The sequence below is a fragment of the Athene noctua genome, chromosome 23 (assembly GCF_965140245.1).
Source record: "Athene noctua chromosome 23, bAthNoc1.hap1.1, whole genome shotgun sequence".
Taxonomy (NCBI): domain Eukaryota; kingdom Metazoa; phylum Chordata; class Aves; order Strigiformes; family Strigidae; genus Athene; species Athene noctua.
In genome coordinates, this window is record NC_134059.1 from 7,297,924 (window position 1) to 7,311,541 (window position 13,618).

Consider the following 13,618-nt stretch of genomic DNA (forward strand, 5'->3'; position numbering starts at 1 on the left):
CCCTTTTTTCTTTCTGCCATTTCCCAGCACAATCTTGGGTGAGTCGCTTCATCTGTTCTTGAGCTCCTTCCTCCAGGTTGTGAAACACAAACGCTGCCGCTCCCTCCAGGCAGACACGGATGCGGTGAGGATAAAGCCCAGAAGTACCTGTGAGGTGGCTCAGGCACAGGAGGGTGAAGGTCCCAGGGGCACCCGGGCTGCCATCAGGAGGGGACCAAGCCCTGCTGGGCAGCCTGACAGCTCCGGGGGCAATTCACAGCATTGCCCATCCAAGAGGTACTTTTTCTTCACTAGGTCTTTTAGTTCTCTACTCATCACAGTAATACCACAGCTCGTGGGAAACGAGGACTCTAAATACTGTACAGACATGTAAGAAATCGGGCTCCTGCCCTTAAGAACCTGAAGTCCAGGAGGATGACAGAAAGAGCTGCATCTCTGCTCCTCCAGACCCTGCCGTGCCCGAGCTGGTGCCTCCTCTTCTCTGCCTGCATGCACAGGGCACTGCGTGCTACCAGCAACAGGCAGGTGATGGAGAGTTCAGCTTTTTTTGCCATTCCTGTCTCTGCCATGATGCTGCCCTGAGGCGGCCCCGCACAGGGCTGGCAGTGGGGGCTAAACCCCTTTGCTGAACCCCTGGGGCATCTCTGCACACACAGGTGGTCGGGCAGGTGGGTGCAGGCAGGGCAGGGCAGGGGCAGAGGTGACAGTGCTGCATCACCACCCACTCTCACCCAGGGGATGGGGTGCTGCTGGGGCAAGGGAGGAGGGTCTGAGTGAGAGACACGCAGCAGAGGTAACAGCTCTCTCGGATCCAATTTAAGACCCTGTTCAGCCCTCTGTGAAATCACAGAGCAGAGTTACAGGCCAGGACATGGGTGGGTTGTCTGAAGTCCCCCACGCAGAGCAGCATTTCCCTTCCAACACCAGCACCCTGGTCCTGCAGAGCCTCCGGGTGCCACCAGCAGCGTGGCCGCGTCAGCCTGGGGGCGGCGCTGACCTGCCCGCAGCCCTGTCCCGCCCCGTCCCGCCCCGTCCCCCAGCGTTACCTGCGCAGGAGCAGCTTGGGGTGGTTCTTGTTTTCCAGGTTCTTCTCGATGAGGTCGGAGAGCAGATGCTTCAGCACGTCGGTGGCGTACTCCAGGCGGCCCTGCAGGCCCGTCATGATGAGCGAGGCCACGTTGCCGCGATCGCGCATGGAGAAGCTGCGCTGCAGCTCCAGCGTGCGGATGAAGGTCAGCAGGAAGACTTTGTTGTTTATCAGCTGAGCAAAGAGCTTCAAGGCCTTCTCCACGCTCTGCTGCCCGTTCCCTTGGACCTGCGGTGGAGGAGAGCCCATCAGCCAGGGCACGGGAGGACGAGGGACCGGAGGGCAGCCCTGCACCACCGCGGGGTCACTCTGCCATCACTAGTGCTGGGGTCAGTGGGTGAACTCTGGGTGCACGAGCCAGCAGCCCGTCTCTCAGGGTCTCAGCATCCCTGAACACGGTCCCTGGCCAGCGCTGAACAAGCATCACCCTTCCTGTCCTCCCCCAGCACATCAGCACGGCTCGTCTCAATCGCTGCTCCGGGCTGCACTCTCTGCATGCCATAAAGCTGCTGCTTTGAGGCTAACAGCCCTATAAATGACATACAAATTTGCTTGTTCTGCACAAAAAGTGACACTCTTGTAAGTAAATTAAATACTAATTTAGACTATTGCTTTATTATGGGACAAGTGTAAAAAATTAATTGAGGCTTTCAGCCAGTTGCAGATTCAAGTAATTCATTACAAGTGAAAATGATGAACTACATTAAGCAACTCTTTACCAAACATCTTGGAGACTTATGTATTGGTTTTACTGACGTTACATAATTAAGCAACTGTGTAATTGGCAACACATTTATCACTTCTGCAATTCTGTTTTTCATGAGTAAAACAAATAAAAAAGCATTCATATTTGTTTGCTAGAGCATCAGCTTATTTGGCAATTTAAACAGCGAACATAATGCATGGGCCTGGAGAACCCAGGGCACGGGAAGGGGCTGGGGGAGGCTGGTTCAAAGCCTGTGTGAGTTTTAACCAACACCACGGCAGCTGCTCGGTGTCGGTGGCCCACTAGAAAGGGATCTGATCTGATGCATCAATGCTAAGTAGCGCTTGTCTGGAAAAGCAACACAAGTAGCCAAGGCTTCTTTCTCTGACATCTCTGGCTGAAGATTTGGGCCACCTCCCGGTCTGGGTGAAGGCAACAGGGCTTTCAGGATTTACTGGAGCAATGCCAGCCTCCGAGAGGGGAGCCCGGTGCCTTCTGGGCATCCCGGAGAGAGGATGGCAGCCCCACGCTTGATGTTTCTTGAACATCATCAGTGTCCAAGACAATGTTTCTTGGAGCACCATCATTTTTTTTTTGGCACTCTCACAGGTGAGCAGGACCCACCTGCAAGGTGTCACTGCGAGGTGACGAAGGACCTTTGTACGTTTCCAATTTTTCTACGTGCTCAGTGAAAATCTTATGTATATATTTACAGACACTGGTGGCAAAACCAGGGTGAGGGAAGAGCTTGCTGGCAGGCGAGCGGGAGGCTGGCCATGCCTCGGCACGGCGCTTGCCCTCCTGTGGACACGCCACGGAACAGCAGCAGCAGCAGGATCCACGCAGGATGCTCCCAGGAGCACGGGAGCCTTCCCCTGCACCATGAGGTGATTAAGAAGGACTTTAAAATGTCACCGATAACTTATCTGGCATGCTTTGCTGCTGGCCTGTAGCGATATAACAACCTGTAAAATAAAACTGAAGCAACACCAGGGAGAAGAAATCAAAAGGAATCAAGCAACGTGTGACGGAGATAAAACACCAGATCTTAGTTAAAATGAACTTGGGGCTTATCCTGCTAACCCCAGTGCCTCTAATAAGATTCAGTGTGGAAGGCACAGAGGTGCTTCAGGGTTTCACGTGGGCTTCCCCGAGGGCTCAGGGAACCTTCGAAGGGCCGGAGCACAGCCTGTTCCTTACCTCCAGCTCCCGCAAGACAGGATGGTCCTCGATGCCGGGGAAAAGGACCCTCATGGCGTACGTCCGATAGTCGAGGTACGGGATCCCCGAGCGATCCAGGTCGCTGGTTAATTCATTGATGTCCGTCTGCAGCTCTGCAAAAGCTGTTTAGGGAGGACAGAACGAGACAAACACACATGAGCTGCGGGGCAGAGGCTTTGGGGAGGGCTGGCTCCTGGCTCTCCTGGGGCTCGCCCAGCTCAGGAAACCGATTTGGAGGGGACTTCCCTGTGTAGCTCAGCCAGACCCTCACCTTGGAGACTCTCTCGGCAGCTGAGAGCAGGAGAGCGCACACTGCACAGAGCAGATGCCAAGAACAAAAGATGCTCATTAATTTGTATGCAGTTCACACCTGTGTATATACCCCTAAAGCACCTTTAAAGGCTGCGGCTAGAAACAAGGATCTATTTTCATAACTTGGTACCTCCCATATTTTCCTTTCTTCTTCATCTTCTCCTCCTCTATCAACAGTTGCTAAAATAATCAAATCTGATGTAGATCAAACCCAATCAGAAACTGCCGGCTGCAGAGGCCAGGAAGGAATTTATTCTCCCTCTCATAACATGACAGCACCGTGTTACACAGCCGTACGCGTGTCCTTGTGTTCATTCTCCAAAGTATGAAACGCTGGCTCAGTAAGGTCTCTGCACCCCAGCTACGCTGTGCCCAAGCCAAAGCTGTGGTCTCTCTTGACGATATTTCATTTTCTGTCCTGTACTTTCAAGGCTCCCCTTTTAAAATCAGCTGAACAAATCCAATGCAACTCTCCATACACAAAGGTCACACTATGAAATTTGCAGCTTTCTATTTATCTTTCTTTGATTCACTAAAGCTCCCTTCCAGCTGGAAGATACAGGAGACCACAGCAGCACCCCTCCCCAGAGCGCTTTTTGCCTCAGCCCTCCGGCTACAGAAGGGGCTGCCCACCTCCACCTTCGCTCCCTGGGGACAGGCCAGGCTCAGCCGCCTCCTTGCAAGGGACTAGACTTGTCTGTGCTGAAGGGGCAGGTTTAGCAGGTCCAAATCACACACAGGATTGTCCAGAAGCAAATGCTTGAGGAGCAAATGCTTCCTCTCCCTCCGACCCACTCTTCCTGCCCTGTGCTCACACCTTACAGACTGCAGGAGGGACTGGACCAGCTCTCCAGGCCTCCTGCCTTCCGTCTGGGATACACACTGTTCCTGGGGGCTCCGAACCTCCGCTCCCTGTCTCTGTGCCTTCTTAAAAGCCCTTTACTAAAAGGCCATTAGACAAGGGGGCATATTGTGCTGGGCACCCCGGGGCTCACCCCGTCCTCCCAGTACGATCCAGGCATGTCGCTTAAGCAGGATCAAGCTCTAATCCTATTCTCTGCACATTAGGCAGCAGAGCCGTGTCTGCTGCTGACACACGCTTGTCGCTGCCCTCCCTCCCGCGGCGGGGCAGGCAGGCAAACCCATGGGGACAGGCACCCCCCTCCTTGCTGCAAAAACTGGGTGACTGGGGTGGCTCTGGTGAGGAAAGCTGGGGACCAGAGAAGGGGCCGCCGCACCCAGCGAGCACCCGGTCCCGGCAGTACTGACCCTCCTTGCACTCCAAGGCCACGCGGGACTCCAGGTTGTCCATCTGCATCTGCAGCCTCTTGAGGGTCAGGTCGTTCTCTCGGGACTTGCGCTTGTAGGCGATGAGGACGATGATGACGATGATGAGGAGCAGGCTGCCTCCGGCCGCGATGCTGACGATGGCCGGCAGGGTCAGGAGGCTGTCTGAGAGGATGCTCACCGAACCAGGGGAGAAGATGAGACCACCAACACGCACCTACAAAGCACAACGGAGGTAACCAGCAGCTCCGGGTAAGGGTGTCAGCCTGTCCCCAAGTCCCACCCCTCCCGGCCGGGGCACCCACTGCACAGGCTGTACAGGCCCTAAGGCAGCACCCAACCCACTGTTTCAGCCACGACTACAGCAGCTCTGACTGCCTTCAGACACAGAGGGTGCAGCTCATGTGAACACAGCGAGGCTTCAAGTCATGATAAATGTGCCAGCCCTTCGCTATCTGGGCTTTGTTCTTATTATCTGATGGCTCCATTTGACTTTCATTTTATAAGCTTTCAACTCCCTTTTGTAAGCCATGGACGTTAGCAAACCAGTGATAATTTCACTGACAAGAAACCAGAGTGACTGGGAAGAGAGAACAGAGAAGGGAGGAGAAAGCCCCATGTGAAAGCCGCAGAGCAAACAAGCTGGAGGTGAATGTTGGGACAGGCTTTTCTTGGATGTGCCCTGGCCACAGATGCAAGCAGCTCTCCGCCAGGTTGTGCTTCTGTGAATCACACTGAGATAATCGGAATATGTTTTGGATCCGCAACTTAAAGGGAAATAAATCACAATTACAATCTCATTTGGGCTCTACTCAAGTACTTGGGCAGCTGCGGGCTTGGTCTGTGAGTGGATCAGAGGAAGCAGCAACGCCCAAAACCAAAGCAGAGGAAGACACTGACTGTTATCCTGGATGAGGCTGTTGATCCCACCAGTCCTGTGTTTGGATGTCCCTTGCTGCTTCTGCTTCGGGAAAAGGCAAAACCTTTCCATCCCCTTAGCAGATCAGGTCTGATACAAGGACTGATAAAATCCCTACAGCGGGGAGAACACAGCCCACTAAAATGGTCTCACCTGCTGAAGGACGAGCAAGCAGCACCAGAGAAAGGATGGTACCTGGCGCTGAAGGCACTGCCAGAAAGATTTGTTCTTTCTAGAAGGTTCTGATAGTAGGCAGCGAGTCTCAGGGAGGGAATAAGAAGTTTCTTCATGCTAATCCACATCAATATTTTCAGCTTCCCATTAGACAGCCATAAAGATCTGAAATCCTACTGATCCTTGGACAAGAATTTGCACTCAATACCCGAGTGAGTCAGGGTGCTGGAGGAGGAGAAAGGATGGGAAGGAGGGAGGGAAGTGCTGCTGACAGGGGTGTTTGGTCCCTCACCATCACTTTGTGCTGTCCGGTGAGGTTCGGTGGCTCGCACAGCAGCTGGGTCTCAGAGACGGTGACGGCGCAGGGTGTTTCTCCGATCAGCACGGTGTAGTTGAGCTTTGCCCCTCCAGGAGCGGGTGGGCACAGGTTTCTGCCCTAGGGACAAGGGGAGAGAAGACTGTACAAAGGTGCAGCACATTTCTCCAGTTTTCACCTCATTCTCAGCTTGTGCAAGGGACAGGACTCTGTCTAGTGTACCCCATTCTCCAAAGTGGGTATAAAACTCCTTGCTCTGGGATTTTTTTTTTTGCCTCGTCCCTTGGGGTGAGTAAGGGTCTCCTTACCTTCAGGATGATGGGTGACCCCGGCTTCTGCTCCAGCACCCCAGTCGGGCTCAGGAGTTCAAACGTCGGGTTGGGGTAGTATATGAACTTGGTGTCGTTGTAGACCAGCAGAGACTGCACGTTGTTAAAGATAAACCCAAACTCGTCCGGCCGTTCGACGGCGTCCAGGCCGGGCCGGTACTCGGCGGTGAGGGGGGGCGCGAGGCAGGCCAGTGCCGTGGCGTTCACCACCTTGCAGACCTGTGGGGAAGGCCAAGACTTTTAAAGACAGCAGGGAGAAACTTGCCCCCACCTGGATTCCTTAAATACTCCCTGAAAGGTCCAGCAGACTCAAGCTTAGGCGGCAATATTTAATCCAGGCTCAATGCGTTGCAGCTGTAGTTTGGGGGGAATTTGCTGCCCCTGCGGCCAGTGCAAAGGCACCGAGGCAGAGAAGGAGAGTGAACTTCGAAATGAGCAGCGTTTTAAAGGAGCTAGCGGCTTGCATAGTGGATCACTGACCCCTTTTTCTTTATTTTTTCTTTTCTTTCCAGTCGCATCCCCTTTGGCAATGCTAGCTTTGAAACAGGCCCATAGCAAATACCTGGTCTCTGCTACAAAGTGGTGATTAAAGGCAATTTCTGAATGCCAGCGAGGGAGAGGAACGACCATCTGACACCCGTGGGCTAGAGGGAACACGAAGGTCATCTCCTGCCGGGCTGAGGACACCCCCAGCTCCTCCAGCCCTGGAAGCAGGGAGCTGGCTGATTTACGAGACTCTTGCCTTATAAAGCAGCAACAGCCCAACTGTTTGGCCTCCCTCCATAAGTGGAAGATTTAATTTCAGTCAATTTTGTGTCTTCAGAATTATTTTGGTAGCACTATAACTGCAACTGCTAACAACAAAATTAGATGTCTCTTTAAAAAGAGCTCAGATGAAAAAGGTCTTCAGAGAAGAAGGGAGAAAGGGAATAGGAAAAGACTGCCAAGCGATTTGCCCTTTCCAAGATAATACAGATTCAGTCAGAAAGATCACTGCATGGAAACAATATATTTCACTTTTACTTGGTCAAAATAATTTCTGTGGGTCCTGGAGGTACAATTCTTATTTGTAGCATACAAGAACATTGCTTAGTTCCTGTTTGCTGAGATTTCATTTTGGTTTCTCACTTTTGGACTGAAAAAAATACAGATAGGGAAAGGAGGTGGCATTCCAGATCAACCCCAAACTCTGCTACCAACTCCTTGCTTTGGGAACATCAGGGTGACAGGAGGGAGGAAGGTAAGGATGCATAAAAATAACACTCAGCTTCACCAAAATACCCAGAGCTCCAGGCCCAGCATCCTTCACACAGTGAGGAGGGTGCAGGGAAGAAGCACCCAGCCTTACCACGGTGATCAAGCTGTGAAAGTGGCCTGAAAGCTTCTTGTTCACGAGCGGTTCCTCTCTCTCCTTCCCTCCCTGGGCTGGTACAAGCTTGCAAGGCCCAGAGCTGTGGCAGTAGGAGGTTTATTTATAGAGAGGCAGCTAGGGAGAGACTAGTTAAACATAGCAGTCTCGTAGCTGGCAGGTCTCAGCGCCTAGCTCGGGGCTTTTACAGAAAGAGCAGGACTAAAATGGAAGTGTGGAGCAGCTGGGAATGATGGGGAGAGCTCCACTTGGACTTCCCATCATGATGTGCCCGTGGAGCTGAGCTAGGTACTGGAAATGGAAGGATGCTGGGGAGAGAGAGCTCTCGGGGCTCAGGGGCTCTGATAAGAGGGGGAATTTCAGGAGTGAAACAAGTTTATCTGACCCAAGACAGAATTTGAGGTGATGGAGGTGACCTCCTCCATTTCTAGCTTTGAAAACTTGGCAGTTACTGTGCGGCTGAGGAAGTAATTTCCCATTTCTGTGTGTCAGAATTCCTGTTTCCTGGGTGCCCAGTTTGGGTAAGTCCAGGGAAATATCCCCCGAGCAGCTTCTGCCACCCAACGAGCACCATCACCAGGAACCGCAGGCGTGTGTCGGGGTGGGGGGGACCCGCCACGCTGCGCAGGGGGACGCTCCCAGGCACAGCCCGGCCGCACTGCACTGACAGCACCTACTCACGTTGACGAACTCCTTGCCGTTGTACTTGACACGGATCCTCGGCTTCTGGATCACGTCCAGGTTGGAGCCGGTGACAGTCAGAGGCGTGTGTCCGCTGCGGAGAACCAGGAGACACCTGATTAATGCGTCTGGCAGGAGGGGCCCGGGCTGCGCAGAGAGGCCGTGCTTGACAGTAAGAACGCTTGTTGATCTCAGAAAGATGTTTTCTGCAGGCACTTCAGGCACCACTGTGGATTAATACCCGCTCCCTGAGTCGCTGGGGAGTGGTGTCTCAAGTTAGCCAGATTTTCTGCTCTCAGCTGCACCCTCTCCTACCTAACAGCACTGCAAGGCGGCAGGATGAGAAATGGGACCAAAGAAATCAACTGAGCTGAGACTAAATACATAAGACAATAAATTAGTCACAGTGTTTAATGATTTACATAGCGATGTTTTTAAGGAACACGATAAATGGTATGTGCAGTGAAGGAACTGACGGGTACTTGCATCTGGACTGCAGACGCAGCAAGTTGTCACACAGAGCAGGGGAGGGATGATGAGTGGTGCCAGCAGGGCCAGGGAGGACACAGCCCCCGGGCTAGAGCACCCCCTTCTCCCCCAGACAGCACCCCTGAGCAAGGTCTTTGACTCTTGGCTTCTTCTTTCATGCGTTAACTGGAGCAGCACAGCCCAGATCAGCCCGAGCCTCCAGCACCTCTGCAGCAGAGCCCAGCTGTTCCCTTCTGACACCTCTGGCAGCAGCCCTGACCATCAAACCCGTCTCATCCAGAACCAGACGTGAGCGTGGACCTGGACCCAAAGCGAACATCTCGCAGAGCCTGCTGCGAGACACTTCTTCCAAGGGCAATTTTAAAAAATAATTGGAATTTGAAATGAACAGTTGTATTACAGCGCTTGTGAGCACAACCCTTAAAGTAACACCAGGGGACAAGCACGGGACAGGGCTTTTAGTGACAACGTCACAGTGATGTGACAGCGCCAGTCGCCCTGTTCCTAGAAGTGAATCTGGGATAAACGTACATTTTGATTAACATCAGCTTTTTCTTTTCTTGGTGGTTGCTGGTTTTGTTTTATTCCAGGACTACAAGAAGGAGCCTTTAATGAGCAATTGTGCACTTCTTCAACAGATGGGAGTGATCTTGGGGCTTTATTCACGCTCCCAGAATCTCCGGGCAGACTGCTACTGCTGTAATTGCCTTGGTAATCACAACTACTTTAGTAACTCTGGACCTGATTTTCGGAAAACACAAACGCCGCAGGCGCCCAGCCCTGACAAATCCAGGATGCTGGGTGGGACATGCATTCCCAAAAAGCCCCTCTTTTGGCCTCACTGAGCGTAGGCTGTGAGAGAAGCCCCAGACGAGGCGAGCTGGCTCCTCTCGTGCTGCCGAGGACCCGGTGTCAGAGCCCTGCGTTACCTGGCGATGCTCCACTCGGGTTCAATGTGCTGCACCTTCGGGTCGTCGATGTACTCGAACAGCAAAGTCCGCTCCAGCTGAGCCCGGTCGACGCTGACGGAGACGTGAACAGCCCCCAGGCCGTGGGCTGACGGGGCCGACACACAGACGATCTCGTTCATGGACCGCCTGTGCAAGAGAGAAGCCGGGGAAGAGTTACTGGGCAGTCACAGCGCGGGGGCAGAAAACCTCCCTTTGTCCTGGCGCTGGTGTGCAGCTGCAGCGGGGCAGCTGGCTAAAAGGCTGAGCCATCGCTGATCCCCAGACCCTGACACCTGCGAAGGGGATGAGCTCCCGAGATGGGCAGGAGGGCTTCACTGCCACGGGAGGGAGGGAACGGAGCTCCGAGCGGGAGGGGACTCTGCCTGCCCACCAGGAGCGAGGCGCAGGCTCCCTGAAATTACTCTTTGTGCCAAACTGCAGCCTCCCGCATCCCTCTGTGAACCCGCTGCCTTCTGTTGGGCGTGTGAAAACAGATGGCTGCCTTTTAAATGGGATGCATAAGCTCACTCAAAAGCCAAATTCTTCCCCTCCCCACACCACGGCACACACGGGCCCTTGTGAGGAGCATAATGGAGCCCACGAAGCCCCCGCCTGGGAAGGGCGATGCCACTGTCACCGCTGCCTTCCAGCTTTGTCTCCCCGTCAGAGCAGGGGTGACCTCGGCCTCGGCGCTCGCTGGCTGGACACAACAGACCATCTGCTTCCATGGGAGCCCCGGAGAAGGTCAAGGTGGCGCAGCAGCGAGGCGCTGCCAGAGCACAAAGGCATTGGTGGGTGGACGAATGGAGAAGGGATATGAGAAGCGAGTGGTGCTGCTCCTGCTGCTGGGACAGAGCTGCGAGGAACCTCACAGCTCTGTGGTGAGCCTGGGTGCTGCTCTGAGGAACCTCACAGCTCTGTGGTGAGCCTGGGCGCTGCTCTGAGGAACCTCACAGCTCTGTGGCGAGCCTGGGTGCTGCTCTGAGGAACCTCACAGCTCTGTGGTGAGCCTGGGTGCTGCTCTGAAGAACCTCACAGCTCTGTGGTGAGCCTGGGTGCTGCTCTGAAGAACCTCACAGCTCTGTGGTGAGCCTGGGTGCTGCTCTGAGGAACCTCACAGCTCTGTGGTGAGCCTGGGCGCTGCTCTGAGGAACCTCACAGCTCTGTGGTGAGCCTGGGTGCTGCTCTGAGGAACCTCACAGCTTTGTGGTGAGCCTGGGCGCTGCTCTGAGGAACCTCACAGCTCTGTGGTGAGCCTGGGTGCTGCTCTGAGGAACCTCACAGCTCTGTGGTGAGCCTGGGCGCTGCTCTGAGGAACCTCACAGCTCTGTGGTGAGCCTGGGTGCTGATCTGAAGAACCTCACAGCTCTGTGGTGAGCCTGGGCGCTGCTCTGAGGAACCTCACAGCTCTGTGGTGAGCCTGGGCGCTGCTCTGAGGAACCTCACAGCTCTGTGGTGAGCCTGGGTGCTGCTCTGAAGAACCTCACAGCTCTGTGGTGAGCCTGGGCGCTGCTCTGAGGAACCTCACAGCTCTGTAGTGAGCCTGGGTGATGCTCTGAGGAACCTCACAGCTCTGTGGCGAGCCTGGGCGCTGCTCCGATAAGTGCTGGACTGATGTCACTGGAAGGCCAGTGTCCCTCCACGGCCACCCATGGGCTATCCCGCCTGCCCAAACCTGCCCCCAGCTCACCAACAAGGCCACGCTGTTTCCGTGGCTCATTTAGTCTTGGCTTCTCCCAGGAGAGCAGGCAGGCAAGTCTTCAGCACCTCGCTGCCAGTTTGGCATTAAATCAAAGATTGGCCCTCTTGAACGTCTGGTCTTTGCCGTCCTCCCCCTCCTGAGAAACCCGTGGAGGTGCCTGTACAGCTGAGGCTGGAGGGCAGCCGTGCCCCTGCTCTGCTCCCAGCACAGCCCCTTCCTCTCCTGGGCAGGGGGGTGCTGTGTGCTCCCCTTACCAGGGCCCTCACACGCTCCCCACCCTCCCGAAGGCGTGCGGGCACACCCCGGCACCGGGCATTTCAGGGGGGGATTGAACAGCAGGTACCACCACGTTCCCAGCTCACACCCTGGCATGCCTGGCCCCCACCGCCCAGGGAACAGAAACAACCTCTGAAAATATCGGAGACAAACTGGACATGACTGTTTCTATCGATGCAATTACTTGTCTAGCCCCTCCCACACTCCTCCTCCCTCCCTCTCTCCCTCATCTTATTCTCACTCTCCACCTAGGTTTAATTTAACCACGAAGGCATCCTTGTGCAGGGAGCGCGTTTCTCCACCCTCCCTGCTGATTCTCAGTGTTCCCGTGCATGCCCGTGCAGCTGGAGAGCTGCTGCCTGCTCTGCCCTGCCAGACTCCACCGCGCCTGCTTAGCTCTGGCGTGAGATCCAGAGTGACGCATCACCGCTGGCAGAGCTGCTCGCAGCTCCCTGTGATCAGTTAATTAGCTTTCTGTGCTATTATTATGTCGTCATGGTGAATCTACCCACTCCTCCGATCAGAGAGGGGAGAATAGAGGAAGCTGTAATTAGAGTGAATCTCATTAGAAACTGCTTCATCTAATCAGGCTCCCCCACACCCTCGAGTACAATCGAAGTTCGTTGCCTCAAAACAGTCCAAGCAAAACAAAGTGCACAGCGTGACCCCGCATGAAGGATGGTGCCATTCATACACTGCCACTTGCTTTGTTTAAGTTTCTGCTTGCCTGCTGTAATTAGAACATACAGAGAATTCAAAACTCGTCCGGGTTTGGCAGGTCAGGATCTGCAGGTTGCCTGAATATAATCATATACTTAAGGGATTATAATTCCAGGGCTGGTTCTGCTCTCAGGCCAGCTCGCAGGCTGCTTCTGGTGGTGGCAACGCCGTTACCCGCCTGCATCTGAGGAAGCAATCTGGCATCTTCGCTTCGGAAACAGGAAGAAATCTTGATGGATCGGTTACAGTGCTCAGCACCTGGAGAACTGATCTGCACTTGAAGACCTCGGCACGTCCAGACCTCCTGAAGCCCCGTTCTAGGATGGATGTAGAACCAGCACTGCTAATATCAACATGCTCCCACATCTGATCGCCCTCAGCTCCCGTGTCGGAGAACCTCTCAGTCTTCCAGCTGAAAAATTCACCTCCAGGGGTCTTTACTTTCCCTGACACCTCCTCGGGTCCTCCTGGGAAGCCCGAGTGAAGATCCGAGGGGCAGAATCCCTTTGCACATCACAGCCCTTTGCTTGGCTCCCACACAGGCTGCGCCCACACTATGAAACGCATCCTGCCAGCCGCTGCGGGGCACAGATGTGTACGGGATGCACACAGATGTATACTGCATGTATCTTTTTTTAACTAAGCCCCAAGAAAACCCATTAAACCCTGCAAATGTCAACTCTTGTGTTTACACTGCTGGGTAAAAAGCAAATTTGCCAGAGAAATCCCAGAGGAGACTGATGGCTGCGCAAGTTGCTCAGCAGCAGGCGCGTGCAGATCCCCGCTTCGCTCTGCACGCAGAAGCCCACCCCTCGCTCACAACCCCTTCTGGGAGGTTGAGGTACCTGCAGCACCAGCTGCCATAAACGTAATGCAAAGCTGCTGATCTGTGAAGGGAGAAACTAGACGTTTCTTATAAACGTTACATTTTCTTCAGGTCAACAAAGCTGGGGGCAAGTACTGATGACTACTATAAACATTTTACAATCGCAGGGATGTTTGCTGGAGATTTTTGGACCAGTTAACATCGTAACAGCATTAAAATGAAATAATGGGCAGCACTTAGAGCGATGCAGTCCC

At 54.1% G+C, this 13,618-nt stretch overlaps 1 protein-coding gene across 1 annotated transcript in view; it reads right to left on the minus strand.

Moving 5' to 3' along the window:
• The window catches only part of PLXNA2 (plexin A2), a 177,512-nt gene that overhangs the window by 23,863 nt on the left and 140,031 nt on the right, over window positions 1-13,618 (minus strand). Inside the window, exons 16-22 of the mRNA XM_074925739.1 lie at window positions 9,820-9,987; window positions 8,402-8,495; window positions 6,331-6,570; window positions 5,999-6,142; window positions 4,596-4,830; window positions 2,994-3,136; window positions 1,047-1,315 (exon numbers count right to left, since the gene is read on the minus strand). Coding sequence (XP_074781840.1) covers window positions 1,047-1,315; window positions 2,994-3,136; window positions 4,596-4,830; window positions 5,999-6,142; window positions 6,331-6,570; window positions 8,402-8,495; window positions 9,820-9,987 — 1,293 coding nt within the window. The remainder of the gene's footprint in view (window positions 1-1,046; window positions 1,316-2,993; window positions 3,137-4,595; window positions 4,831-5,998; window positions 6,143-6,330; window positions 6,571-8,401; window positions 8,496-9,819; window positions 9,988-13,618) is intronic.